This window comes from Triturus cristatus, chromosome 7 (genome assembly GCF_964204655.1).
Source record: "Triturus cristatus chromosome 7, aTriCri1.1, whole genome shotgun sequence".
Taxonomy (NCBI): Eukaryota; Metazoa; Chordata; class Amphibia; order Caudata; family Salamandridae; genus Triturus; species Triturus cristatus.
In genome coordinates, this window is record NC_140590.1 from 1,490,643,216 (window position 1) to 1,490,669,132 (window position 25,917).

The 25,917-nt window shown below is 42.6% G+C and overlaps 1 protein-coding gene across 2 annotated transcripts in view; it reads left to right on the forward strand.

Moving 5' to 3' along the window:
* Nucleotides 1–24,851, forward strand: part of CDK5RAP1 (CDK5RAP1 mitochondrial tRNA methylthiotransferase) — a 183,931-nt gene extending 159,080 nt beyond the window's left edge. For both annotated transcript variants that reach the window (XM_085619259.1, XM_085619260.1), the window contains exons 10-14: nt 3,718–3,773; nt 6,609–6,739; nt 8,795–8,944; nt 11,150–11,287; nt 21,826–24,851. In XM_085619259.1, coding sequence (XP_085475385.1) covers nt 3,718–3,773; nt 6,609–6,739; nt 8,795–8,944; nt 11,150–11,287; nt 21,826–21,906 — 556 coding nt within the window. In that variant the 3' untranslated portion in view covers nt 21,907–24,851. The remainder of the gene's footprint in view (nt 1–3,717; nt 3,774–6,608; nt 6,740–8,794; nt 8,945–11,149; nt 11,288–21,825) is intronic.
* The last annotated feature ends 1,066 nt before the right edge of the window (nt 24,852–25,917 follow it).

The window sequence follows — 25,917 nt, forward strand, 5'->3', positions numbered from 1 at the left end:
CACTCGTGGTTATCTGGTTGTAGGGAAAAGTTACAAGTTCAGGCTGACCTCAATGGAGTAAGTCAATGACACCTTTGGGTCAATCCACACTTATCATACCACACTTCAATATGGAACCTCAACTCACCAATGTGATAACAGTGGACAAAGAGACAATATGATTCCAAGATAGCTATAGTATTAAAAAGATACAGATTTAATTAATAGAAATACAAGTATCTAAATAATGGTATACATCACACATTTTATATAAAAAACTATTGTCTAAATAGTTATTCTCTGAACCACACACAGCAGAAAATCATTAAAAATTGGCCTAAGCACAATAAAAACATATACAGCTAAAACCAATTGGGAAACCAAGTAGGAAAAATGATTCCAGATCATAGAAAAGTACTACTTAATCACAAATAAATCAATTGTAATCTTCCCAAACAATACTTCATAAATCAGATCTAGTACAGTTGTTCATAAAGATTAAAGTAGACTTTTCTTCTCATTGCATCTCGACGCGTTTCGGTGGGCGATAATATATAGCCGTCACCTTCTTCAGGAAAAAGCATATACAGTTCCTTAAAGCAATAATAAATCTTGACAGATATGTTGTTTGTTTAAATATCACACGTCTTCAATGGCACCCTGTTCATTAAATTAAAGCCAACGTTTCCAGAACCTCATATAGGTAACAGCAGGGTTGAGATGTAATATCCTTTTACTCAGATCATTGGCTACCAGTGGTCAAATGCCGGCGCTATCATGCAGTTCAGTCAGCCGGAAGATTTAGAGCTATAAAAAATTAAGCTCATATTGACATAAATAAGTATACCGGGCCGGTAGCAATATGGAGAGTTCCGCTTCTTAACTCGAGCCCCTCACGGTGTAAAAATAATTTCAGTCCCGAAACAGGATCTGAATCCAGCCGAAAGAAAACAGCCGAAAGAATACACCACGGGGAATGCACCTCCGCGAATCCGTCAGTTCAGTAGAGTATGACCTCAGTGGAGCTCTGGCTGGATACAAGGACCAGGTTTGTCCTGCTGAAAAAGTTACCTTCTCAAAGTCCAGCGCAAAGTGTCCAGTTCACGCTAGAGTAGGCCATGAGGAGGAGGGAGAGCATTGTGGTTGTTCGTTACTATTGTGCGTAGAGCAGGCTGGGCATACCATACAGATGTTGCTGTAGCGCAAATATCCTGTTGGGCATCACAGATGGTCATTGCTGGAACTTTGCATTGGCTGTCACTGCGGGTTGTGAATGCTGTAGCGCGAAGTGCAGACCTCACATTGCCAGCTGTCTCTGGCAGTCACTGGGGTGCCAAGAGAAGGGTTCACCACAGCTTCGCATTGGCTGTCTGCGCGGGCAGAAAGAGTTCTAAACCTCTGGATGCCTCCTTTTCTTTCCAGGGGGAGCTCAACTGATGCCAAACCAGGGGTCCAGGACCTGTGAGGCACCTGTTTGGGATCAGGAACCCACTCCAGGGTACAGCAGGACTCAGACAGGTCCAGTGCAGCAGTCACTTCAGGTAGCTTGGTATGAAAGGAGCAGGTCCAGTCTTCCTTCTCAGACAGCTGGGCAGGCCTCCAGCAGGGTAGTCCTCTTGCAGTAGGGCAATCCTCTTGCAGCGGTGCAATCCTTAGTCTGTATTATCCCTAGGTCCAGGAGTGTATTGAAGAGTGTGTCTGAGGGTCCTAATTTTATACCTGGCACCAGCTTTGAAGTGGAAGAAATGTCTGGGGTTTTCTCCCCACAGAAGTGTCTGGAATTTCCTGCCTCCCTGCTCTGGTCGGGGATCTCTGGGGTCACAAAAGGTGTGGACTGAGGCAGCTGCTTTGAAGTGCAGGTGGGGCTGTGCACGGTCCCACCCCCTCCCATGCTGTCAGGATGGCCCATCTTACCAACACCTAATCCCTCTAATCTATGATTATTTGAGAGGAATATAGAAAGGCCAACTGACCTAATCATGTGACCCAAGATGCAGGCTGCAGTCACTAGATGGTTAGGACAAGAAAATGCTAACTTTCTTAAAGTGCCATTTTCAGATTTGTGATTTAAAATATGACTTTACAGTTGAATAGGATTTTAAATTACAACTCTTTGGACACCAAACATGACATTTCTACCTGCTCCAAAACAAACGTTATCACTTATTAAATGTAATAAGTTAGCCCACTGTTATCCTATGGGAGAGGTAAGCCTCACAGTAGTGACAACTAATGTGTGAGTTTTTTACTAATAGGACATTTAAAATTTAAACGTAAATACCAAACTTTTTAAATACAATGCACCCAGCCCTCTTTGTGTTTAGGGCCTACCCTATGGGTGACTTACATGTATTAAAAAGGGAGTTGTAGGCTAGGCAAAAGGTTTATTTTGCCAAATCGCTTTGGCTGTTTAAAACTGTACACGGGCTGCAACGGCTGGCTTGAGACATGTTTTAAGGGGCTCTTAAATAGGTGGCAAACTAAGTGCTGCAGGCCCACTAGTAGTATTTTATTTACCGGCCCTGGATATATGGTATACTACTTTACTAGGGACTAATACATAAATTAAAAATGCCAATCGGGTATAAGCCAATTTCACCATAATTTAGGGAGTGAACACAAGCACTTTAGCACTTGTTAGCATTGGTAAAATGCACAGAGCCCTAAGGCCAACAAAAATGAATTCAGCAAAACAAGAGGGGAGAAGGCAATAAGATTTGGGGCAGACCACCCTCTGGCTGACAGATCTAACAAGGGCCACAGGAAGTTGAGCGTAACTGTGAGTAACATTACATTTATTCACTAATGGCGAATACTGACATTTGGTTCCCCTCATAGAGAGCAATAGTCTTGAAATAAGGCAACCTGGATGATTGAGTTTACTTCACCCACCAGGGATTTTTGGTTTAAGTGGAAATGGTGAGACAGAACATCAGCTGCTGTCGCAGAACTGCAGTTTGGAGATTATGCATTTATGATGACTGTGGCCATTTGATAGAAGATTAAAAATAATTGGCTTATGTCGTCCATGCAGCAATGTGGTTAATGGTCGGGGGGAGGCAGAGTGCATGGAATTTATCACATGAATTTATACCACTTGATGTATTTCTCTGATGTTTTGTGAACATTTGGGTAACATTTCACTTCTAGGTCAGGGACATTTTTCTCATCGATATTGATGGTGGTCCTTTGATTGATATGAAATTAAATGCTAGTCCGTGGTCTAGGTCTAGGTACCAGATGATCACTCGACTCTAAATCAGTATAACATCAGACACCACTGTTTACTGTCTCCCCAGAACTTCAGTGTTGAATGTCCTCAAGACAAGAAAGGATGTCCGTTTTAATCTTTAGAGAGGGACCCTCATTTGAGACACATTGGTGAAGTAGTGTGAAGAGCCTTTTACCTCCAAAGCCAGGCCTGAGCCTGCTATACTCTTCCACATGGCCTCTCATCACTACATTCACCACCTTGCCAGTTTCTGTATTCCAATTGTATACTGTATTGTTATTGCTCACAAGCTCTGTGGTCCAGGGACACAAACATTTGGGACCCTGCCTATATTGATCTTAGAGTTTAAGTGTCAATGACTAGGGGAGGTGAAAAACCAAACATTAAGCGATTTAGTGTCGAAAAAGTTATTTAGATTTTCAGCATTACCCACTATTGGTTTTAGATGCACGCTCAAACGTATTGGCATTAGAACAACATCATGGCAGCCTGTCTTCTCATTCCAGATACACCAGGGAAGCCTATTTAGAGCTCGTACAGCACATACAGGAGTGCATTCCAGGTAACCTTTTCGACCAATGCAAAGCTACTGTGTCTGGTTGGTAACTGTCTTCTGTGTATTCATTTGCATATGCCTGTATAAATCTTAGTCCCCTTCGCTATAGTTGTCAGTGTGGTCGCCGTGAAGCTTGGCACTGTCTTTTGTGGGTCTGTCTACTGTATTTGAGCCTTCTGAGTCTCTGGGAAGCTTTATTGTTGCTCTTATATCTTATTTTGTACTAGATTTCATTTTAAAGAAAACGCCAACACAAAATACAAATGATCTTTAACACTCAAACCTATATAGAGTAAATAACCATTGAGTCACAGCCTAGTATGCTGTTTGGTGATCACTGAGCAAAGAAATATTCACACCTTGAAAAATATTAATATCAGTCTAGTTTCAAATAACCACATTGGTAACGTTTGTCAACTACTCCCATCTCATTCCATAGAACCTGGTAAAACACTTGATGTTGCTGAGTAACTGTTAGTAACCTGATGCTAGCCTCCTTTTAGTGACTAGACAAACTGGAAAATGCCCACTTATTAGCAAGAGAAATGCGCAAAAACAATGCATTGGTAAATTTGCACTACTTTATTGGTCACATCCCCCAGTACATGCCGCAAGGTATTCAAAATTATGTTCATAATATCATCTCGCACACTTAGTCAAGGTTATGGAAAACACAAATTTCTCCATAACTCCGATTCATTTAACAGGTATTAGGACATCCCAACCTGTGATATACATACCAATTCCCTTAGCAAAACAATAACTTCACTGGTGGGCAGTGATACAACTTGGCTGCAAAGGAACCCAGACTCCCTCGCAAGTTGTAACCAATAATCCAGAAAGACTGTCATAACAGCAATGAAGCCCCAGTGTGCTCCTTAAATTTACCTTAGATCCCTGAGCACAGGTACTCTTCACTATTGGCAATAACTAAGAAGACTGATGCCCACTTGTCATACTTAAAAGGTGGCACATCTCCCCCTGGTTAGTTATTTGAGAAAAGGAAAACAAACCTAAATAGTTTACCAATAATAAAAATAATTAGCACGTTCAACCTTGATTCTCTGTGCTAAAAAAGCATTATTATAGGCCTTGTGCTGGCACATTGTCTGTCAGAAACGTGTATGGTTTGTCTAGATGTCCTTTATAAATTCGTTGTAATCATAAAAATGAATGTACCACGGCTTAATCACCAGGATGGGCTATCTATTCGAATGCTAGCTTTTCATAGTGAGGCTTAGTGTAATATTGGTTGACACCACCTACCTATCATTTCTCTCTCAACTGTAATTGTTTGGTCTGAAATAATAACCAAAATATAGACAAATTAATTGCTTATTTGAATTTGATTCTCTTAAATGATATGCCATCGGTATTTAGCCTGGGGCTACCCTGAAGCCTACTTCACAACTTAAATATTAATCATAAAACTAATAATTAAGCCAAAGATTTGAACACCAGAAGAGGCCGTGTATTCAAACCCTTCAATTCACTGTTTCTCGCCATCTTATTTACTGGGTGTTCTTCCATCCACTATTGTTGGTTGGTCGGAATATGGTTTAGTTGAGCCATATACTGTTAAAGGACATCCGCCATTCCAGTAAATAGTGGATCCCTCTAAGAATTGCGTGACACTCCAATCATCCCTCTTTACTAGTTCAGCAAACTGTTTGTCATACTAACATGATTCTTCAGAGTACATTTATGCTCAAAAATAATTTTGTTCTATACCAGTAACCAAATTGCTAACTTTAGTGATCTAATGTTAATCTACCTTTTGCCCTCATACCTCAAGCAGTGCACCAATATGGACATTTCTCTCTCTGAAGTCACTATACTAGTTGAGAAATCTCTTGAACTTCCCATGCATATGCAAGCGTAGCATGCTCTGAACGGCGACGGAGACTGGCAAAGTGTTATTTTGTACATGAGCTGCTTGCGCCACATCGCGTGCTTTGTCACTTCGACATTGGTTTGATGTTGCTTTTATTGTTTGCTGTTTGTTCTTGTTTATATCTGTCTTTAGGATGTTGTACTGTGAAATGACACTGAACCTGTATGCATGCTGAAATGGGTCTGCAGAGTACCTGGACTGGTTGGCACGAGCTGTTGTTGGCGTCTCTCTATATAAGGACAAAATTAGGCCTGGGCAGAGTTCCGCCTCGCGGAACTCTGCGAAGTGCAAATAAAACTGCATCGTGCTACACAGAGCTCCGCAAGCAGTGGAGTGCGTTAGATGAATGCTGTTCGCAATGATTTTCAGTGCCAGGTGCTTGTCCGCACTGTGCAATCATCGCAAATGGCACCATGCACAGCGCAAATGTGCGCTGCTTCCTTTCTGCTGCTCAAGTAGATTTTTACTTGAGCGGCAGCTTTCTCAATGCGAACGGACAGGTTCTCAACGCGAGCGGTGGCGAGCATACACGACCACTCGCAATGAGAAATCTGACCGCCCGGGAGGTTGATTTTCCACGCTTGCCAACCTGATGTTGACTATCGCGAATGAGGGAAAATCTCACCGGGAGGTGGATTTTCCTCGCTCGCGCTTGCCAACTTGACATTGACGAACATGAGCGAGGAAAAAACTCAGCGAGCTCCGTGTAACGCGGAGTGCGGCAGACTCTGCAATCTCCGCGAGCGGAGTTCACCGCCCAGACTTAGACAAAATGTGAGATGCCTGAGGGATTGTACACTTTCCTGATTGTGTGCATATGGCCTTTTGGCTTTCTCTGTGTTCTCTGTGTTTCATTCCTACCAAATGTTCTGCTCTAGCTGTATCTTTATTGTAGTGTATGTTTTCCTGCTCAGACTATCTCCAGGCCTGTTACTCTGTTTTAATAGGTGTGAGCCTCAGCAGCGATTTCATTGCTGGCTTCTGCGGTGAGACGGAAGACGATCACCAGCAGACAGTCTCCCTTCTGCGAGCAGTCCGCTATAATATGGGCTTCCTTTTTGCCTACAGCATGAGGGCGGTAAGTCCTAGTCAGGGTTAGTTGACTTCTATGACTTCTTCCAGCAGTGATTATTATTATCAAAGTGCTGAAGGCTATGTGCTCTCCTCTTTGTAAATTAAGAATAGTATGCACAGACTTCAATGAGAAAGGAGTGGGCCGTTGCCACCAGAGGTCAGTCTAGGTTCTAATAAACAAGAAATAAATATAGAAAATGCCTGGATTTATAAGTATGTACCGCCTAAAATTCCTGCTAACTGAGCACTGATGTATCCTAATGATGAACTTATTCCCAATATTTATTCTTATTGTGTCGTACTTGTGTGTACTTTTATGGTTTGTTTTAACAAAACCGAAATAAAGTTTTTTATTTATTTATTGTATTTAATAAACAAGACTTCCATGTGGTATTGCAACATGCTCTCTGTTTTAAGATTTGGTCGTGGCTGGGTTCCCATAGGATATCCCTGACTGTCTGTTTCTGGTGGGTTCTTTGAACATCAGGGTGGGTGAACTCAGCAGCCATCAGCTTGCTGATCTCAAATGGCACTTGTTCCCAGAGGTAGCTTGGAGTATCAGCCCATTTTGATAACCCAATATTGGGCTCAGAGGATCTAGAATCCGACCTACTGGTGCTGAGCATCTGCCTGTACTTCCGCTGCCACTTTGTGTGGACCTTCTGTCCCAGGAGGACAGAGTTCTGCATGCAAACCTCCACAATCTACAACTTGATGTAAATCAAATGAGTAACCTTGACTGCCGCCACAGATGGTGGATATGATTTTGACTGCTCAATGTCCATCCACATTGTCTGTCTACTTTGAACCCTCATCTGAGTTTATCTGTTTCAGGACAGACAGGTTAATTCTCTTCAAGTCAAGCTGTCTGTTATTCTGTTGTTTTTTGTCTCTGGCCCAGCACAAAAGTTTTGTTTATGCTATTAAAATGTACTTATCAGCGCTTTTGGCCTTTTTTGGTTTGCCAGATCCGCCCTCTTTGTTGAAGTCTCCTACTGTTGTGCTTTCCTTAAAATGGCTTTCAGATATGTTTGCCTCATCACTCTTTATTATTCTATAGTGGTATCCTAATTTGGTCCTTACCTTTTTGAGGTGAGTACCAATTGAGCCTACGTATGTCCTCCGAAAGTGGTGTAAACATTTCCTGTAGGACAGTCCCTCTCGGGTTCCACTCTCTGCTACGTCCCTCTAAGAAGCAGAGAGTGCACCGGTTCGATCCTAAGAGGGCCGGATTCACCAGTGCAAAGAAAGGAAAGGTTGTTTAGAAACAGACCTTCGCAAAATGAATTGTGAAAAGGAGACTCCTGAGAACCTTTGATCATATTCCAAGTGGACGACGGCTGCAATTACGACCCTGGCTAAAGGTGTTTGGTGCTAGACATTTCCCTAACTGCTACATGGGCCTATGTCCATAACTTCACCATGCACTACTACATCAACTCTTGGGTCAATAGGGACGGTCACTTTCCTTCTCCCTACTGCAGCACTTCCTGGTGAAGAGTCGTCTACTCAGACCCACCACCTATTGGACCTCTACTGCTTTGGTTTGATTCAAAGGGTGAGAAGCCTGTGGTTACAAGAAAGGGGTCCTTGCATTAGTACTGCTCCTTATGGTGGATACTCTATATAACCGCAGATTACTCACTGCCTACCTCCCTGTTCTGTGGAGTGGACTTCTATTGTCTTCAAGGCCCCAAGTTATACCAAGCACAGTGTCAACATCTTAATTTTCAGTTGCTTCGCATTCAAGGGCAGAGAAGTTTTCCATTGATAAACTGACGCCATCTTGAACTGATGGACCTAAATGCATCTCTGCATCGTCACTTTTGTGTGCCTATTGTGTTTAGTCAGTTTAATGGCGATGGGTCATGCATTTCTAATTCTAGCCCCCTTTCTAACAGCCTCTGATTTGAGTGCCCAGGAATCTACTCCTGCAGTCATGGCTTCAACATTGTAGATACGGAATGCAAGGGTTGTAGCTCTTGAGGGCAGAAAACCCATAGATCTTTTGATTATATTGATTGATTGTCATGTGTTTTTGTTTTTTATCTGTTTGTAGAAAACCCGAGCCTATCACAGATTGCAAGATGATGTCCCGCCAAAGGTGAAGCAAAGGAGACTTGATGAACTCGTCACCGTCTTCAGACAAGAAGCCGCCAAAGTCAACATGAAGGCTGTGGGCAGCACTCAGCTCGTACTGGTGGAGGGAGTAAGTAAACCCTGAAAATACACTATACTCACAGATTTGATTGGAAGCCCGGGGCAGAACTCCTCTAAGAGACAGGGTGGATGGATGTTTTTATCCATGCTTTATATAAAACAAAGGGAACACATCTAAATGTTCTCTTTAGGCAGTAGAATTGACCATATGTCTCTTTCTTCAAAGAAGGAAAGATGCTAAGCAGCCAGACTGATGGAAAGAGCTGACACGGGCTAGGCTGAGAATCAAGTGAGCCCGCGCTGCAGTGCAACATCTTTAAATAACATTAACAAAGCCCCTTAGGGTGGCCATCCTTCCTGAAGTGGAGGGGATATGGCTACACCGAGGGCCTTAGTGGAGGCCACCCCCAGGGAACAGAGCCGGGGCTGGTTATGGAGCGAGTTAAAAGAATGCATGTAATGTGCTTGGTTTCACTAGCAGAGCTCGAGGGCCGGCACAGTCATAAATGTAGAGTGTAACTTGGGCCTTTGAGGGCACTGAGGATATTTAACCACTGGATGGAGGCACAACCAAGCTACACACATCACGTGCAAAATCAAACACAAATGCACTAGTCTCATATATAATGCTCGCCTTTTTTGCAGTTTTATTCAACACAAACAAAACCCGAAGGTATTCAAGCACTTTACATGAGCACCAGTTACATTACACAATGTCTCATTCGTAATTTAAAAGCACAGGTCACAGGTTTGTGAGTCGAGGCCGAGACTAGATTCTCAACCACACCACATGTACACAAAAGGACAGATTCACAAAGATCTTGAAGGGCTATTATAACAACAGATGCACATATATTGCAGATACACGCATAACTACAACACAGATATGTCAAGATGAAACACATCATACACATGCGCAAGTGTCGCTTACACAGCACACATTTGCATGTATTCATAATGCAAATCATTAAATAACCATTAACTTAATATTAATAAACCTCATAGCGTAAAACACACACATCATACGGAGAGAGAACAATAAACCACACACACGCACACTCAGATAAAATAAAACCAGATGGCTCCCCCCACCCATAGATCAGACACCTATGCACATCATGCGTCTGTCATACACATCTCAATCATACATCGTAGGACACTCACACATCTAACATGTATTCTGGAGAGGCCGTTGCAGAGTTGCCAGGCCAGCTAAAAAGCCAGTGTGTGAGGTATGTTTACAGTGAGGGCGGATACCGAGGATCACTTAAAACAAGCATTGGCGTAGCCAATAGGTCTCGCCTTTGGGACCTTATAAGTATTTAGCCATGCAACAGTTGCATAACTAAATACTTTTAAGGTCCCAAAAGTGAGACCTATTGGCTATGCCAAGCAGCCGTGCAGCCGCGAAAGTGATCGCCATCGCGATCAAACATCAAAGCGGCCGTGAAAGTAATGGCAGTAAAGCGCGGCACGCGTGCCCGCCCACGGCAATTCACTGTAGCTCTAGGCTGGCCTGCTAGCACTTTTTGGAGCCCTCTCAATAAGTCTCACCAGACCAGCGCATGCGCTGGGTCAGACGAGGCCTAAGAACAATGAAGCTTGGGTTACACTGCGCGATTCACGAATTTGCTTGGAGTTCTACATTTGTGAGAGTGCTATTTAAACTATGACATTTAAACCTCTCTCCCTGGTCCAAAACATTGTCAAAACCACATAACTCACGCATAGGCAAGAGCTTTTTGGTTTTTAATTTTTTTTTTTTTACCTATGTTGCACAGCGGTGCAACTTGGCCGAAAGTAAAGAAAAAAACACGCTGACACTGCCAGCATTTACCCGTATTAGTACTTTTTTATTTTTTACTTTTACTTTCAGCCATGCTGTGCAACATGACAAAGATAATAGTTCCTCACATAGACGAAATCTATCAGATTTGCCAATGCTTGTTAATAAAATATCTATATGTTTTAAAGCAGCCTGTTTTCCATAAAGGAAAACAGGATGTGCTGAAAATTAAAGTTTTGCCATTCTAATTCCGATTGTGCGAATAGGTCCGTTTGCCACCTCCATAATAATTTTGCACATATGCCCCTTTGTCAAGTGTTGTATGAGTATTTCTGTGCAGTTCAAATTATATATCTGTTTCCATAGTGAACTCTCTCCTGTAATGTTGTATGGGGATGCATAAATGCAAAATGCAGTATTTAAGTGTGTTGCCTTATAGATATTTTATCAGGCTTGTTCTCTCCTCAGCCCAGCAAACGCTCTATAACAGACCTGTGTGGTCGAAATGATGGCAATCTAAAGGTGATATTTCCTGATACAGAGGTGGAAGATGAACACTCAGGAGTTGCATCTCATGCTAAATGTGGGGACTATGTGTTGGTAAAGGTAAATAAGTATTTGTTATCTTCTGTCCTACTCAGTATTTATTTCAAATAAAGGGGATTAGCGACTGTTTGCTCGGTTCTGTTTTTTCATTCAACAAAAGACTTTTTATAATGTTGGCCTTTTACAGCATGTTAATACCCAAGTTTCTCTGTAAAATATGTTTCTTATTGTTATTGATGTGCCCCAAAATGGTCCTGTCGCTTAAACACCTTCATAAGCCATTGAATCAGTTAACCGTATAGCTCGTTATAATAAAAAGAATTCTGTGGACTTGACAACTCAGGTTTGTTTTACCAACTTGTATAAAGTTATAGAGAAGTTGAGTATATTGTAAAATTCATACTTGTTTGGGGACAGTGAGTTATTTATTACTCAACAAGACGTGATAAGGAGTCACATTTTGCTTCACTGTGTTTCTCTATTTTGACTCCTATGAAACATCTTAAAGTGGTCTAAAGATTTATGTGGATGGAGTAGTATAGACTAAGATGTTTTTTTCAGGGTTTTGCTTCTAAGGTATTTATACAACTTCCAAGACTCAAACTTATGTACACACAGTAAAAGAGGGCGGAATTACCCCTTTCTAAAGCCAGTCTGTAAACAAAAAACGTTTCATTCAAACCTGCAAACCTTACACAATATATGATCTATCTTACAATTCTTGGAAAATAATATATATTGTTTCCCCTCAGGACAAAGTCTCAATTAACTACCATAAAATAAATGTAAGATTCCTCTGCATGTAAAACCTAGACTAAGGCATTGATGTGGTGTCGCACTACCAATGTTTGGTTGCCAGAAAAACCCTAAAATTTGTCATGAAATCTTTAGTCAATAAATATATTTTAGCTTGCTATCTCCATTGCTTGTGTCTTTTGTCTTTATGTTGACACTAGTTAGGCACATTGAGTAAAAATCCCTCAATGGGTTTCAACAACATATCACTTTCTTTTAAGGTAACATAGTGGCAACCTTTGCTCAAACATAAAGGATCTCTTTTACTTCTAAAACATTGACATTCGACAAAACTGTGACTAAAACTGAATATCATCTTTAAAATAAACAAATGAACCCACGCAGTTGGGTTACTTTTGTAGTTGATTGATTACCAGTAACATCCTGTAATTCCTTCAAGGTCAAGGGTAAATTTAAAGCTTCTATCCCAGTAAATGAGAACACATTCTGTCAAAGGATTCCCATAGAGTCAAGCCTCTCTTATCCCTCATTTTCAAAATATATACAGAAAATGTCTGATACAGTCTTGTTTTTTACACAGTTGTTGCTCGATTACTTCCCTACCATATGATCCCATTCAATTCTGCTGTTCAAATTACTCTGTTATGGGCCCGGTACTTCTCTTTGCCATGGGAATCAAACTGCACTCCACTGATAACATCCAACAAGGCTGAATATTACCGGTGCTGTTGGTGTTCGCATGCAGGAGGAATTTGTCCTAGCTGTTTGGAGTAGCCAGTTACTTTGGGGTGGGATAAAGGCTGATATGCATATAGTTAACCATCAGCAAATACTGTTGGATTAGGATGTGGCCCAGGGTAATTACTAGTTGCTCAGATTATTCTGAGAATTCTGTTCATTATCTTTTTAGGTCTCGCCTACGCAGCGCTCATGCGCTGCATAGGAGGAGACCTTTAGGCATCGGTTCCCTTTTTCGCCCAAAAACGTGCACGCGTTCCATTGCCTTCAATGGCAACGCGTGCACGTGTGGCGATTCCTTTGCAGGAGCGAGCGGCAGCGCCATATGGTATCAATTATCGCGCCTTGCCGCCCGCGCTCTCGCAAGGGAATCGCGCAGGCCCCCTCCTCTCGCCCTGCTGCCGCGCGAGGCGCGTGCACTTGTGCTTGTTTGGACTAGTTTATCGAAGAACCATTTCTGTCCAGGAACACACTATGGAATGCTGCGAAATAGCAACAGTCCACTTCAAAGGAAATGTACAATTGCATTGAGAGGATACCGCGAGTGATAAAGCTGGAATGTGATCTGTGCTCACTTCAAATGTGTCTTACTATCACATAAGAGAACACTGGCAATAAACATAACTCCTTGTGTTGTGCACCTTGTGTAAGAGCAAAATGCAATCACTCAAAGTGATGTTAACCAGAAGCTTTAGTAGGCTGGCCCATCACCTGATGCTGTATGCGTTAGTGGTTGGAAGCATGATGGGAATGACACAACAAAAGACGAATGGGTGAATAGAAGTGTCCGAAAGCCCCCTTAAGTAAGTGTATTATACATATTATTTTAGCAAAATCAAAAGTTCCTGGCTGATGCCAGACCTAAAATTGGTGTTCAGTTTGTACCCCAACCATGTTAATAAGGCTGTCCTCCTTGGCTATTGGGAAAGTCATCCTTAAGGCCGTAGTTATGGGGACGTTATCCATCCTCTTTCTATTTGATTATTGATTACATTTCCCTTCTTAACCCCAACATTTAACTATTCAGAATTCGACCCATAACCTTCCAAGTGTTGCCTGTCCAAACTTTGCATAGATTTGTTTGTCACACCACATTCTACTAGATGTCTTCCTCGTCCCCAACGACTTTGAGCCTGTGACATCCCTCAATACTCTTAGGTTTTATATTTATCTAAATGTACTATGTGCCAATGTACTAATAACTGTTCGTAAACCGGAATGCAGTTGCGATACAGCCTATGTACAAGAGGTCGCATGGCAATTGCCCATTCTGAGGTGGCAAAACTAACTGCCTACTGAATATTAATTGGGCAGGTTGAGACACCCTGCGAATGACTGCAAGGGAGAGCAGACCACTGTCTCTGCCAAACGAGAAACATTGTGTGTAACTAGTAGAATCAAAAGAATCAGAATCATAAAAGGATATGTGCTGCATTAAAACAAATCCTGTTTTGGGCGAAATGGGAGGGAGAAGGCAATGTCTTAAGTTCCCATTGCCTTCTCCCCCAAAACCCTCTAACATGATTCTTGAAAGTGAAGCTGTCCCTGATGTTTTTCCACAGGAACACATTTTTCTGACTACGGGGGTAGTGGGAGCAAGATGGCGGCCCCGTAACGGAGGCCGATGCAGCAGGGTAGTGAGGGCTATGTTCTGGCCCCGAGGAGTTTAAACCTGCGGTGGTGGTGGCGGCGGCCCGGTTTCATCAGTGCAGTATTCACCGATTTTTGTAAATGCCGACTGCACTCACCGGTTGTCGGCTCTCTGGGCGAGTCCTTCGCTTTGCTCTGGCCGCGCTCGCTGCTTTCTCCTCCGCCTGCGGGATCCACCGGCTCCGCGGTGTTGTGAGGGGGCGGAGTCGGCTGCCGAGGCTGCTGGGGCTCCGAGGAGAGACAGCGCGCAGCTTCTGGTCAGAGAGATTCCACGGCAGCTGTCAGTGGCGGGACGCACGCAGCAGGATCACGCCGGCGTGCAGCTTTTGGCCGGAGAGATCCTACGGTAGCTGTCAGGCGAGTCAGTGGTGGGACACACACAGTAGGATCATGCCTAAAGCGGCTGGTGCTAAATCAGTGCCTCAAGGGAAAAAATCACAAAGAGAGGAGCCAGAGGTGGGCGATGATATACAAGGATCCCAAGTTTCTACCGGTCAGGGGAAAAAGAAACAACAAGTGGCAGGAAGGACCAGGCTTGCAGCAGCATCAATTGCAGATATTTTTCCTAAGGTGGGGAAGGAAAAGGAGAGGGGGCCTAAGGCAGCGGGGGTAGGTGTAAGCCCATTGGCTGATACGCCTCATGGTCCCATCTCAGAGGAGCATTCTACCCCCACCACCTCTACTGGTCCACCGGAAGTAAACACTTTAAGCAAACCTCCTCTTGATATCGAAGTTACTCTCGAGGCCTCTGCATCTCTGGAGGCCACCTCAGCCCCCCCGGATTTAGGGGGAGAATGCACTGGTGTTATCCATAGTCAACCAGGTTCAGGAATAACGGATAGCACCGAGCCTCCGCCCCCGCCAATTGGTTCCTCCTCTGATAGAGAAAAAGTGCCAAGCGAATATTATTTCTCTGTCTCAGATGGGGCCGAGTGGTCCGAAGAAGAAGAAGAACCCAGCTCTTATTTAGGCTCAGAATCAGAATCTGAACTCGAGGGCGGCATCCCGTCAACCAGTGTGCGGCCACCTTTGGCTAAGGGCCAGCCCTTGAAAATAGGTCACTCTTCTAGAGAATTGACCTGGGATCATACGCCTGACTTAGCCTTACAGGGAGGACCTGCCGGGAATAGCTCTGAACGCTCTCTCTTGGAAACTATCCACCAGGAGATTCTTGCTCACAGGGAGGAAACACGCCAGGATAACCGTAAGGCACAGGCCGCCATGAGGAAAATTCAGGGTGTAGTAAGGAAACTATCAAAGACATGTACAAATACGGCGGACAGAGTCTCGAATCTGGAGGAGAGGGTGGTATCTATGGAGGCCGAGGCAGCTGAGGCAACGTGTAAAGTCAATGCCCAATGTTCTCAGGTAACGGATCTGCAGTGGAAAGTCGAGGAGATGGAGAACAGGCTCCGTAGGAATAACCTGAGGGTCCTGGGGGTTCCTGAGGGTTTGGAAGGGTCGGATATAAAGACTTTTATCATCAAACTCTTTGAACAAGCATTCCCAGAACTTTCAAGCTGGAACTGGGCTAACGAGATTCAAAGGGTTCATCGTACCCCTTTCAAGCCCCGGACTAATGCTAAAGAAGGCGACAAACCCAGAGCAGTATTGATTTTTTTCGGAAACTTTATATTGAGGCAATCTATTGCAGAAAAAGCCAGACCGGATGCTAGACGGAGTGGCAATGGATTCTCCTTCTTTGTTCGCCCTGATTATTGCCACTCGACTGTGGAAAGGCGGTGGCGCTTGAGGGAAATGATTAAACCATTTCAGGAGAAGAAGATTCAAGCCTATCTTATCAATCCGGCTCAGTTAAAGGTGATATCTGATGGGAGAACCTTCTTCTTCTCATCAGAAGTTAAAGCAAAGGAGTTTCTGCTCTCCTTGGATAAGAAAGTCGATTAGGTGCTGGACTGAGCATGTCGGAGAAATACTTAGGCGGAGGCTTGGGTTATAGTGTATCTTGATTTAACAAAATGGGAAGTTACTATCAAAGTAAGGACATAAAAGGGGCTTATTGATTTTGTTTCTTAAGTGAACGTCCTCACATACCCATACTGCAGCACCATCACATGCTCAGACTTATTCTGAGCGCTTCACTTAGGAGGGTTCTGGGGAGGGTCGGCAGAAGGGGTGGGATCTTCTTTGGAAGGGAGGGAGATTTGGGAGGGTTGAAGGGTGTTGGGGGTACGGTGGGTAATGAGGGGGAGAATAAGGGTTTAAAATGCAGTTTGTTTCATCATGTTTATTTTTGTGGACAGATTCTGGCATCAACGATTTGGAAGCACAAGCAGTATGAAAGGCAGGATAATTATGTTGTTCTAATATTGGGTCAAGATGGTTTGCGTTAGAGTTTGCTCTCTAAATATAGGTGGGCTGAATGACTGGAGGAAGCGTACAAGGCTGGCTCATTTTGTAAAGAGTAATAGAATTGATATCCTCTGTCTCCAGGAGACCCACCTTCCATGGTCAAAGAGGAACTTGCTGTTTCTCAGTGGATTCGAGTTAGCAGCCTGCTCTTCTCAAACATCAAATAATAGGGGGGTCGCGATCTTAACCAAAAGACATTTGGGAGGGGTTAGAAGGGCCAAGTCGGATGGCTGTGGTAGATGGGTTTTGGTCGAATTAGTATGTGGTCCAACCTTCTGTGTAGTCTATGGGCCAAATGAAGATGATCCGGATCTCTTTGACTCAATGGAATTAGAACTAGCCTCCTGGCCTACCCCCATAATCATGTGTGGTGATTTTAATATATCAGCTGATTGGAGTGATTCGGGGTTGTACCAGGGTCGAAAACCAAAAGTTTATAGGTCAATAAAAGCCCTTATTAATTCCCATGGCTTGATAGATGTCTGGGATACAAAGGAACCTCTAAACCCGGGCTACACCTACTTTTCAAATCCTTATCAGAAGTACACCAAGTTAGATTATTTCTTCATCTCAGCTAGTGAAATTAGTAGGGTTGGAATAATAAAATTACCGAAAATATTGTCAGATCATAACCCGCTGATACTGTCATATGAAATGACCGGCTTTGAACGGGTCAGGACCAGGTGGACCTTTGAGAGACAATTACTGGGTGACTTGAGATATACAGAGCACATTTTGAATTGGGCAGATGGGTTTTTCGCTGCCAATAGATTTAGCGCATCCAGGAATATTGTCTGGGAGTCATTTAAAGCGGCCCTAAGGGGGGAAACTATAAGTTTTGGAGCAAGGATAAGGAAGGAGGATAAGAAGGAAGAAGAAAGATTAGTGGGTATTTTGTTTGACACAGAAGAACAGCATATGAGAGAGATAGCTGGGGGAGGGGACAGTAGGAAGAGCCAGTGTGAACTGTTAAAAAATAGAGCAGAAATACACAAGCTGATCTCCCAGAAAGCCTCAGGAGAGTACTTGACTACCAAGGCCAAGCGCTATGAGACAGGTGAGCTAGCTGGCAGAGTTCTGGCCTTACAAATAAGGCAGGGGAGGGCTAGGAATATCATCTCTAGGATTGAAGTAAATGGTCAGGAACTCACGCAGACGGAGGAGATCCTACAGGCTTTTAAAATTTTTTACCAACACCTGTATGATGAGGAAACACGGGATGGTAATCAGAGGGGTGAGGTTGTTGATATTGGCCCTCGTCTTAATTCCCTAGAAAAGGAGGAACTGGACAGAGATATCAGTGGGGGAGAGATTATAGAGGCTTTGCATGAGCTAGCCTCCGGTAAAGCCGCTGGCCCTGATGGGATCCCCCTGGAGGCTTATAAATGTCTGGAATCAGTGGTTATACCATTATTAGTCGATTTGTTCAATGGAATAATGCTTACTGGAGTGGTCCCAGCCTCATGGCAGGAAACCAATATTGTGGTTTTTCATAAGAAGGGGAAACCCCTGGAGAAACTTGGCTCCTATCGCCCAATATCGCTTATCAACGCGGACGCCAAGCTCTATTCGAAGGTTTGGGCTAAGAGGCTCGGCAGGATCATTGGCGGTCTCGTCTCCCCCTGGCAACATGGATTTATTCCGGGTCGTAGTACTACCGATCATATTAGAAGAGCTATAGCGTTATTTGACGCTCAGGTTGCAGGGAGAGGGGAGATGGCCATGATCCTGCTAGATGCGGAAAAAGCCTTTGATAGGGTTGTATGGAACTTCCTTTGGGGTCTTTTGGAAGGTAGAGGATTTGGGGAGATAGTTATTAGAGCTCTCAAAGCAATGTATGTGAATCCGGTTGCAAGGGTGGTAGTTATGGGTGAGAGCTCGGAGAGGATAGATATCAGGAGAGGTACTCGGCAAGGCTGCCCCTGCTCCCCGATTCTCTTTGCCTTATACATCGACCCTCTAATCCAAAAAATTTTGGGGTCTTCCAGGATCAATCCAGTGGTTTGTAATGGCCATACCAGTAAAATTTTGGCCTATGCCGATGATCTGGCAATTATTACAGTTAATCCGCAGCAAGCACTCATGGTCCTGATCGAAATAGCAGAAGAATTTGGTAAGCGGTCGGGCTATCTTTTAAATGAGTCCAAAACTCAAATAATTTGTACTAGGAATATAGTTAAAAGTGACTCGAGATACGTTGATTCCGCAATTTATCTGGGGATCAAGATCAATGCATCAGTTAAGGAAATAATAGTCGAAAATTACCCTCCCCTTATGAAATCTATAGTGAAAGAGTTAAAAAGGATAGATGTCCTGCACCTCTCCTTGATTGGGAGGGTAAACGTTTTAAAAATGTCTTTTTTTCCTCGAGTCCTTTACCTGTTTAGAGCTATACCATTATTCTTGGATGAATCTACAATTAAAGGATTGGAATCTATCTTTATAAAATTTATCTGGCAATATGGTAGGATTAGACGATCTACTAACCTTATGTCACTGCCTAGGGAAAGGGGAGGTTTGGCTCTCCCTAATTTGAGATTATATCATTGGTCATGTCTCATGACACAAATGTCTATTTTGTTTCAACAAGAGAGTGATTCTGGCGTCATCACTTCACCAGCTCAGGATTTACCGTCCATTTTTGAGGTGTTAATTGGGGAAAAGGCAAGGGGGTTGATGTGGCGGGAAGTGGACCGTAGGTATTATAAAAGGCCCCGCTTGAAGATTCTGGAAGGGGTCTGGGAGGTCTGGAAGGCTGCCTCCAAATTTTGCAAAATTCCAAAAGTCAACCGTTATCTCCACCTGTATAACTCAAGTTTACTCCCGTATGTCGGAGCCGATAGGAATTTATTGCTCTGGAAGAATTATGGCATTAGGACCCTCGGGGATATATGGGGTGTTCAAGAACCATTGAGTTTTGAAGAAATCCGACAAAGGTTTGGCATCCCGGTCACGCATTGGTTTTTGTATGGCCAAGTTGCTCGGTGCTTAAAGGCATTGAGACCAAAGCCTTTGTTAATGGAAGAGGCCCCATTATTAGAACTGCTATTGGTCGGGTGTAAAAAAATTAAAGGGGTTTATAAGCAATTCGTATTGGAACTACAAGACGATCTAGAAAAAATGGAGGTAAGCTTAGCTCGGAAATTGGGAGATCCGGATGTTGATCTAGACTTAGCCTTATCCCTGAATAAAGAAGTTTTTAGATCCACCAATTTGAGGGCCCAACATTATAAAACAGTATTCAATCTTTATTATTCCCCTGCAAAACTATTCGCATGGGGGGTTAGGGGGGACGACAGATGCCCCAGATGTAATGCTGGGCAAGCTGACCTTCTGCATATGTTTTTCTATTGCAGCTCACTGTCTCTAATACAGAGAGAAATCTGTAAGTTTTGGGAGGGGCTGCTAGGTCATAAGATCGATCTATCTCCTACCTTGATGTTATTGGGCTGTGATCACAAGCAGAAATTGGTTCAAAGTGAGGAAGCGCTGGTTTTTATGTCGGTGGCGGTCTTACGGATTTTAATTTCGTCAGGCTGGAAAGATACTCTGGCCCCCTCCTTCCAAATGTGGCTCGCTAGACTGCTGAGTATCCATAATATAGAGAGTCGGTTATATGAGCAGAAAGGCAAGAGAAAGAGCGATTTTGGTAGGAAATTGTGGGCCCCGATTACAACATGGAGGGAGGTGACGGGTAGCTCTTCGAATTAGACTCATAAAAAAAAAAAAAAAAAAAAAAATCTGTTTTTATAAGTCTTACTGGTTGGTATTTTATCCTTTTGTACTCTGTGCTGATTTCTTCATGTATTTTTTTCACGTATATATGCTGATGCCTTTTCTATTGATGTATTCAAACTGCAAACAATAAAAATTAATTAATAAAAAAAAAGAATCAATACCAAAAAAAAAAAAAAAAAAAAAAAAAAAGGAACACATTTTTCTTTTCAAATCTGTTACCATCCCAACTTGCAAGTCAGTAGCTTTCCTTTACTTTAAATGCGGTCTCAAAGCATTTCTGCGTGTTATTGTGACGCCCGTTTAAAAGGGGCCACCCCTTTAAAATCCCCTCCTAATAACAGTTCATAATGAGTTGTGGTGGTTGTTTTGCCAGTTAAAAAGTATTTTCTGACTTGCAAAATTGCCTTTGACAGATTCCATCCTTGCATTTTTCTGTCACAAAGCTTGTGATTTTGCGAATCAGAGGCTTTGCATCCGTAAAATACAATGATACATCAAACCCTATATTCTTAATTTCCAACAAACACAGGCCAGCGTCTTTTAGCCTATCAGCTATTGGCTGATTAGTAGCTCGTCTAAACTCATTCACAGTACTTTCTGGTTTTTGCTCATATTCAACTTGGAAGAAACACATGACAGGAGTTGTAGCCAGAAATATATCATCATTCAGCTCTTTTGAAAAATAGCTTAACCACTAACGTTTTGAGCATCATTGATTTTTATGTTAGAGAACGTTTTATAATGAATAGATTAATATATGTTACATCGCTACTTCACTTCTGCAGTTTTGTAGGGAATCGGTTTTCCTTACTGCTGACACCTTCATCCTTCCTCTCTAAGGAGAACATCTCTCTGATCCCACAGGCAAGACATTCAAATTGCAAATAGTTTGTTATGAGGTAGCATAGGTTACCTCATCTACAATATAGTCAGACTTTAAAAAAAAATAGATCTAGGATGATTTTCAAAAACTTTGAAAAAACTTTGGGATTTTAAAGGAATTTAAATATGCATTATTATATGCTCACTTAAATATTCACGGTTTAATAATGTAATTATCTTTGTTACTATTCATATTCCTCTTGTTTTAAATTCAAATTTCAAACTGACCGCTTTTACAGTTGTTTGTTTATTTTCTTTAGGGTATGGTAAAACATACAAACTTGTATTTCATGAAACATATGCAAAGTGATTTCCCTGATCAGTGCACTGCTGTTAATTAGTGTTTATTTCCCAGCACTAAAGTGCAGTGCTGGCACCTATGACTTCTCAGCAACTTGAAACCAAGAGATAAGCAAGCCAGTCAGAAATTTAAACCATCTTTTGTGGTTATTTCTTTTCAGATAACCAGCTCCAGCTCCCAGAGTCTCCGGGGAGTTCCTATGCAGCGTTCCTCCTTGAGAAGCTCCCACGCCGTTCGCTGATCATAAAGAACTGTTAATAATTTCTGAATGATGATAAAAAAGCAGGAGCTGGACGAAAAGAGCCAGTGAGGCATTTTGGAGAGAGTGGAGAGCAGAACGGATGTGATCTCAGGAGATCCAACTATACCATGGAGGAGTGATCAAGCTCCGGTGAATCGCTTCAGGACATCTACCGTTGCCAATCGAAGAAGTCCTATTTTGGTCACTTTAGTTTGGAAAGTCCTGCATGTCCCCTGTTAATTTTGCTGAAGCCCAATGAAAGTGCAGATGTAATTTATGGAAAAAAATATTACAAACTCAATAAAATATAGCTTCAAACTTATGGTCTAACCAACCTTTATTTCTCCCACCCTTTTTTGATTCTCTCTTTAAGTCCTCAGAAGGTGGACATACACAGGTTTGACACATAATACCTCTGCGATCATGGTCCATTCTTCTGTGCCCATGACTCACTGAATAATATTGTGTCTTCATTTAATGAAGTATATCTCGATAATGCTCTAGTCATTACCCAATTGACTCCACTAAATTCCATGATATTTGGTTTTGCTTGTTGTGATATGCCATTACGGCCCAATTCATTTACCTTTTTTTTTTTAACAAGTATGCTAACAATGCAGTTGCCCAATATGGATATTCAGTTACATAAATGAACATTCAGTATCTCCATTCAGATGCAGGAGTAATTTAAAACAAAGAAAACCTTCTCCACACCTAAAATAAAAATTGCTATTTGAAGACTGTTTTTTGAATTTTATTCTTTTAATACATTTGTTTATGATAAATATCATAACTCATTGGAAGAATAACAAACTTTTGTAAAGCAAGTTGGGCTGGCATATTTTAGGTGTGTGTGATATGTTTCAATGCTCAAACCGAAAACAAGCAGTCAAGCACCCATATGCACACAAATAATACCCAGACGTGCACACCCATACAAACATACAAGAATGTAACAGACCTACATGAGCATTTAGTCACAGCTAGATATTTGTTAGATGATTGAATGGCTCGATTGATGTTTGGGTGACTGTGTACAAGATGGGTAGATGGTAGTGTGGCTGGATAGAAGGGTGGGTCTTACCCTCTCTGTCCTCTCCTTTGCTTAATTCATTCCCCTGTGAAATCGATCTAAAAAGGAAGTAATACTTTTTTTGGAAATGTCTTTTTCTGACATTTTCTAATACAAAGTGCAGCCTCGGAATGGAGAGAAAAAAAAATGTTCAAAACACGAAAAATAAATAACTAAATAATTTAAAGCAAGACAGAGTGGTCAAAAAGTTGCCAATTGGTTTTATTCACATCCAAACACCTTAGCGCCAACAGACTTTCCCATTGAAGGCAGCACTACATTCTCGTCTTTGAATAGCATTTTTTTTCCTCAGGTGAGGAAGTTCACCATTCCTGAATGTACTGCGATATCTGGTTGATGCGTGATGTAGAAAATGTTTCATGTGATCCTTTTCAGCTGTTTTCCTTTTAGTAGTTTATGAAATGTGTAGTGTACTGCAGCTTTATGTTCATGAATGTGGTCTTTTAAAACCATACTCCTTATGTTTTGTAAGGATTTAAGCAATGGACATTGAAACGGGTCCCTTCTGGGCCCTGTAGTCATGTCCTTAGCTTTTCGGGCAAAAACACTCATTGATTTCTGAATAACGAGTGCACAAGCATTAAGGTAAGCATGTTGTTCCTGCTTACATTTCACATACTTTACTTAGTCTTGCATCCCCTGTGAGTGTTTGCTTTTTCCAGGTGGTTGTTACTGTTTTTTCAGACAGAATATTACTCTTGTCTAGTGTATAATTTGATTTGAGTTGCTTCCAGGGCTTTATAGTGGGACACAATTGGATTGCAGCTAAAGGCAGTGCGAGTTTCTTTTAGTGGAAGACTATAGTGTTCAGTGGGGGAGAAGATGTGGCACTATGGCCAGAGCTGCTGAATTTAGAACTGGGGAACCAGGTTCAGCCTTCTCTCCCTAAGAGAGCACATTCCCATGCTAGACCTTAGAAGGCCCTTCTAGACCTTAGAAGCACGGGTGTCTTCGCACCAGCAGGTGGACCCTAGCGGTGTCAAGTGTGGGTTAACCTTGAAGGCCTGTCCACCACAATCCATACGGAAGTTCACCTTCAGTCTTGTGGGCAGGCCTACGAAGCAGCACACCCTAGTGCAATAGTTACCTTGTCACAGAGGTCACAGGACCCTGAGGCTAGTCCGCCTCACCCATTGGTACCTCCGTTGGCCTTGTTTCTGCAGAAGTAGTGCAACTCACCAGGGATCGGCAATGCAGGATTTGCACGCACACCAAACTAAGTTTGCAAGCTTTAGGGTCTCTCTGCTTCATGCACACCCACTATTAACATGGACTGTCTGCTTTGGGGCCACAGAATTATGCAGCAATGGAGGACACAATTATGTTGCAGTGTTAACTAAATTATGCAGCAACAAAAAGGGCTGCAGCGTGATGCGGTACATTTTCTGATGCTTTATTAGTTTGACATTCTTATATATACTAACAGTCTTTGCAAAGATTTACCCTCAGGACCAGTGTAACAGACAAATGCAGTAGTGAAAGGTGACCAGTCAACCTATGCAAAGGGTCTCCACTTCGCAGCAACATAAGTCACATTGTTTAGTAATTTTTGATGCATTTGAGCTGCAAACAATTTTTAGTTAGAATTGTCAGATTATGCAACTGATGATGTATTATCGGGCAAGTATGGCAGAGCCATAATTATGTGGAAAACATTTGCAAACTACAATATTTTGCCATTTAAGTTTGAACTGTTCTTGTGGAAAAAGGGAGACGTGCTGATGACAAATGGCTTGTGATTCCACTTTTAAGCGTATTTGGGACATTCTGTGATTGGAAACATATCCCACATTGTGAATGTATTGTAATGTCAAGAACTCTTATTATAACCTTAAATAAACATGTGTATCCATTGGTTGAGTCAACTAAGGTATTAAGCTGTAACTGGTCAGTGAAATGCCAAACAAATACTAATAATTGGGATGTTTTGCTTTTCCTAGCCACACTTCTGACTACGCCCACTGACCCAATCCTCTGCTTATTCACGCCCTCTGATTCGGCGCCCATAGTTCCCCTACTTTTTTTCCCCCACTTTGACCACTGGGAACACTCTTCGGTCCGACAGAGTGTAGAGCCTGATCGTATTGTGTTCCTGTTGTTTCGGCAGCTAGTGCCAGGAAGAGTCAGGGAGGTGCAGTGCTCCACAGATAGCCAGATATAGGTACCTCTTCTGTGGTAGATACTGGGTAATCGTCTGGACACTGCTGCAGTGACATACATGTCCCGAATGCCTTACTTCCAAGTGCAGTGTGGGATGCAGTGTCCTTCCGCCAAGAGAACTTCAGGGGTTATTATTTTCTATTATATGTGTTGTTATTTAGCAGCTAGTGGTTCTCTATGCAGGGACCCAGCTGCACAAAGTGGCTGGGTGCACTTTCGTGTATCATACACTTTCAATGTGGATCGCCTCTAGATGCTAGGTCATTCATGATTGCAGAGGGTGTTGGACTGAGAAAACTGGAGGTTGTCTGCTGCCGGTTGTGTGTGTGCGCAATGCAGTCTAGCAGTTTTTGTCTCTAATATATAGAACAGAGTGTGTTAATGGTCATACCACAAAGACCTTAGTGTCAGTTACATATAGCATTCAAACTCCAGTGGGTCACCACTTGCATTCATCCTTTTGAGGATGATAAGGCCTGTCCCCTCGTGTGTAGAATGATTCTGACCTATTACAGAGGGTGGGCATAAGGGTGTTGGAATAGGAAAGACTCTATGGGCGAGGAGTAACAGGTCATGAACAGTAGATTTATCATACCCTCTGACACTCGTATTATCAGTCTCTGGGTACGTTCTACAGCACAATACAAAATGCTTATGCAGGAAGCAAATAGAGCCAGTGTCTGACAGGAACATTTCTGGAGTGATGTTTTTCTTTTGCTGCCTTTGTCTGTATGGTACGGGAGTGCTTGCCCGCCTTG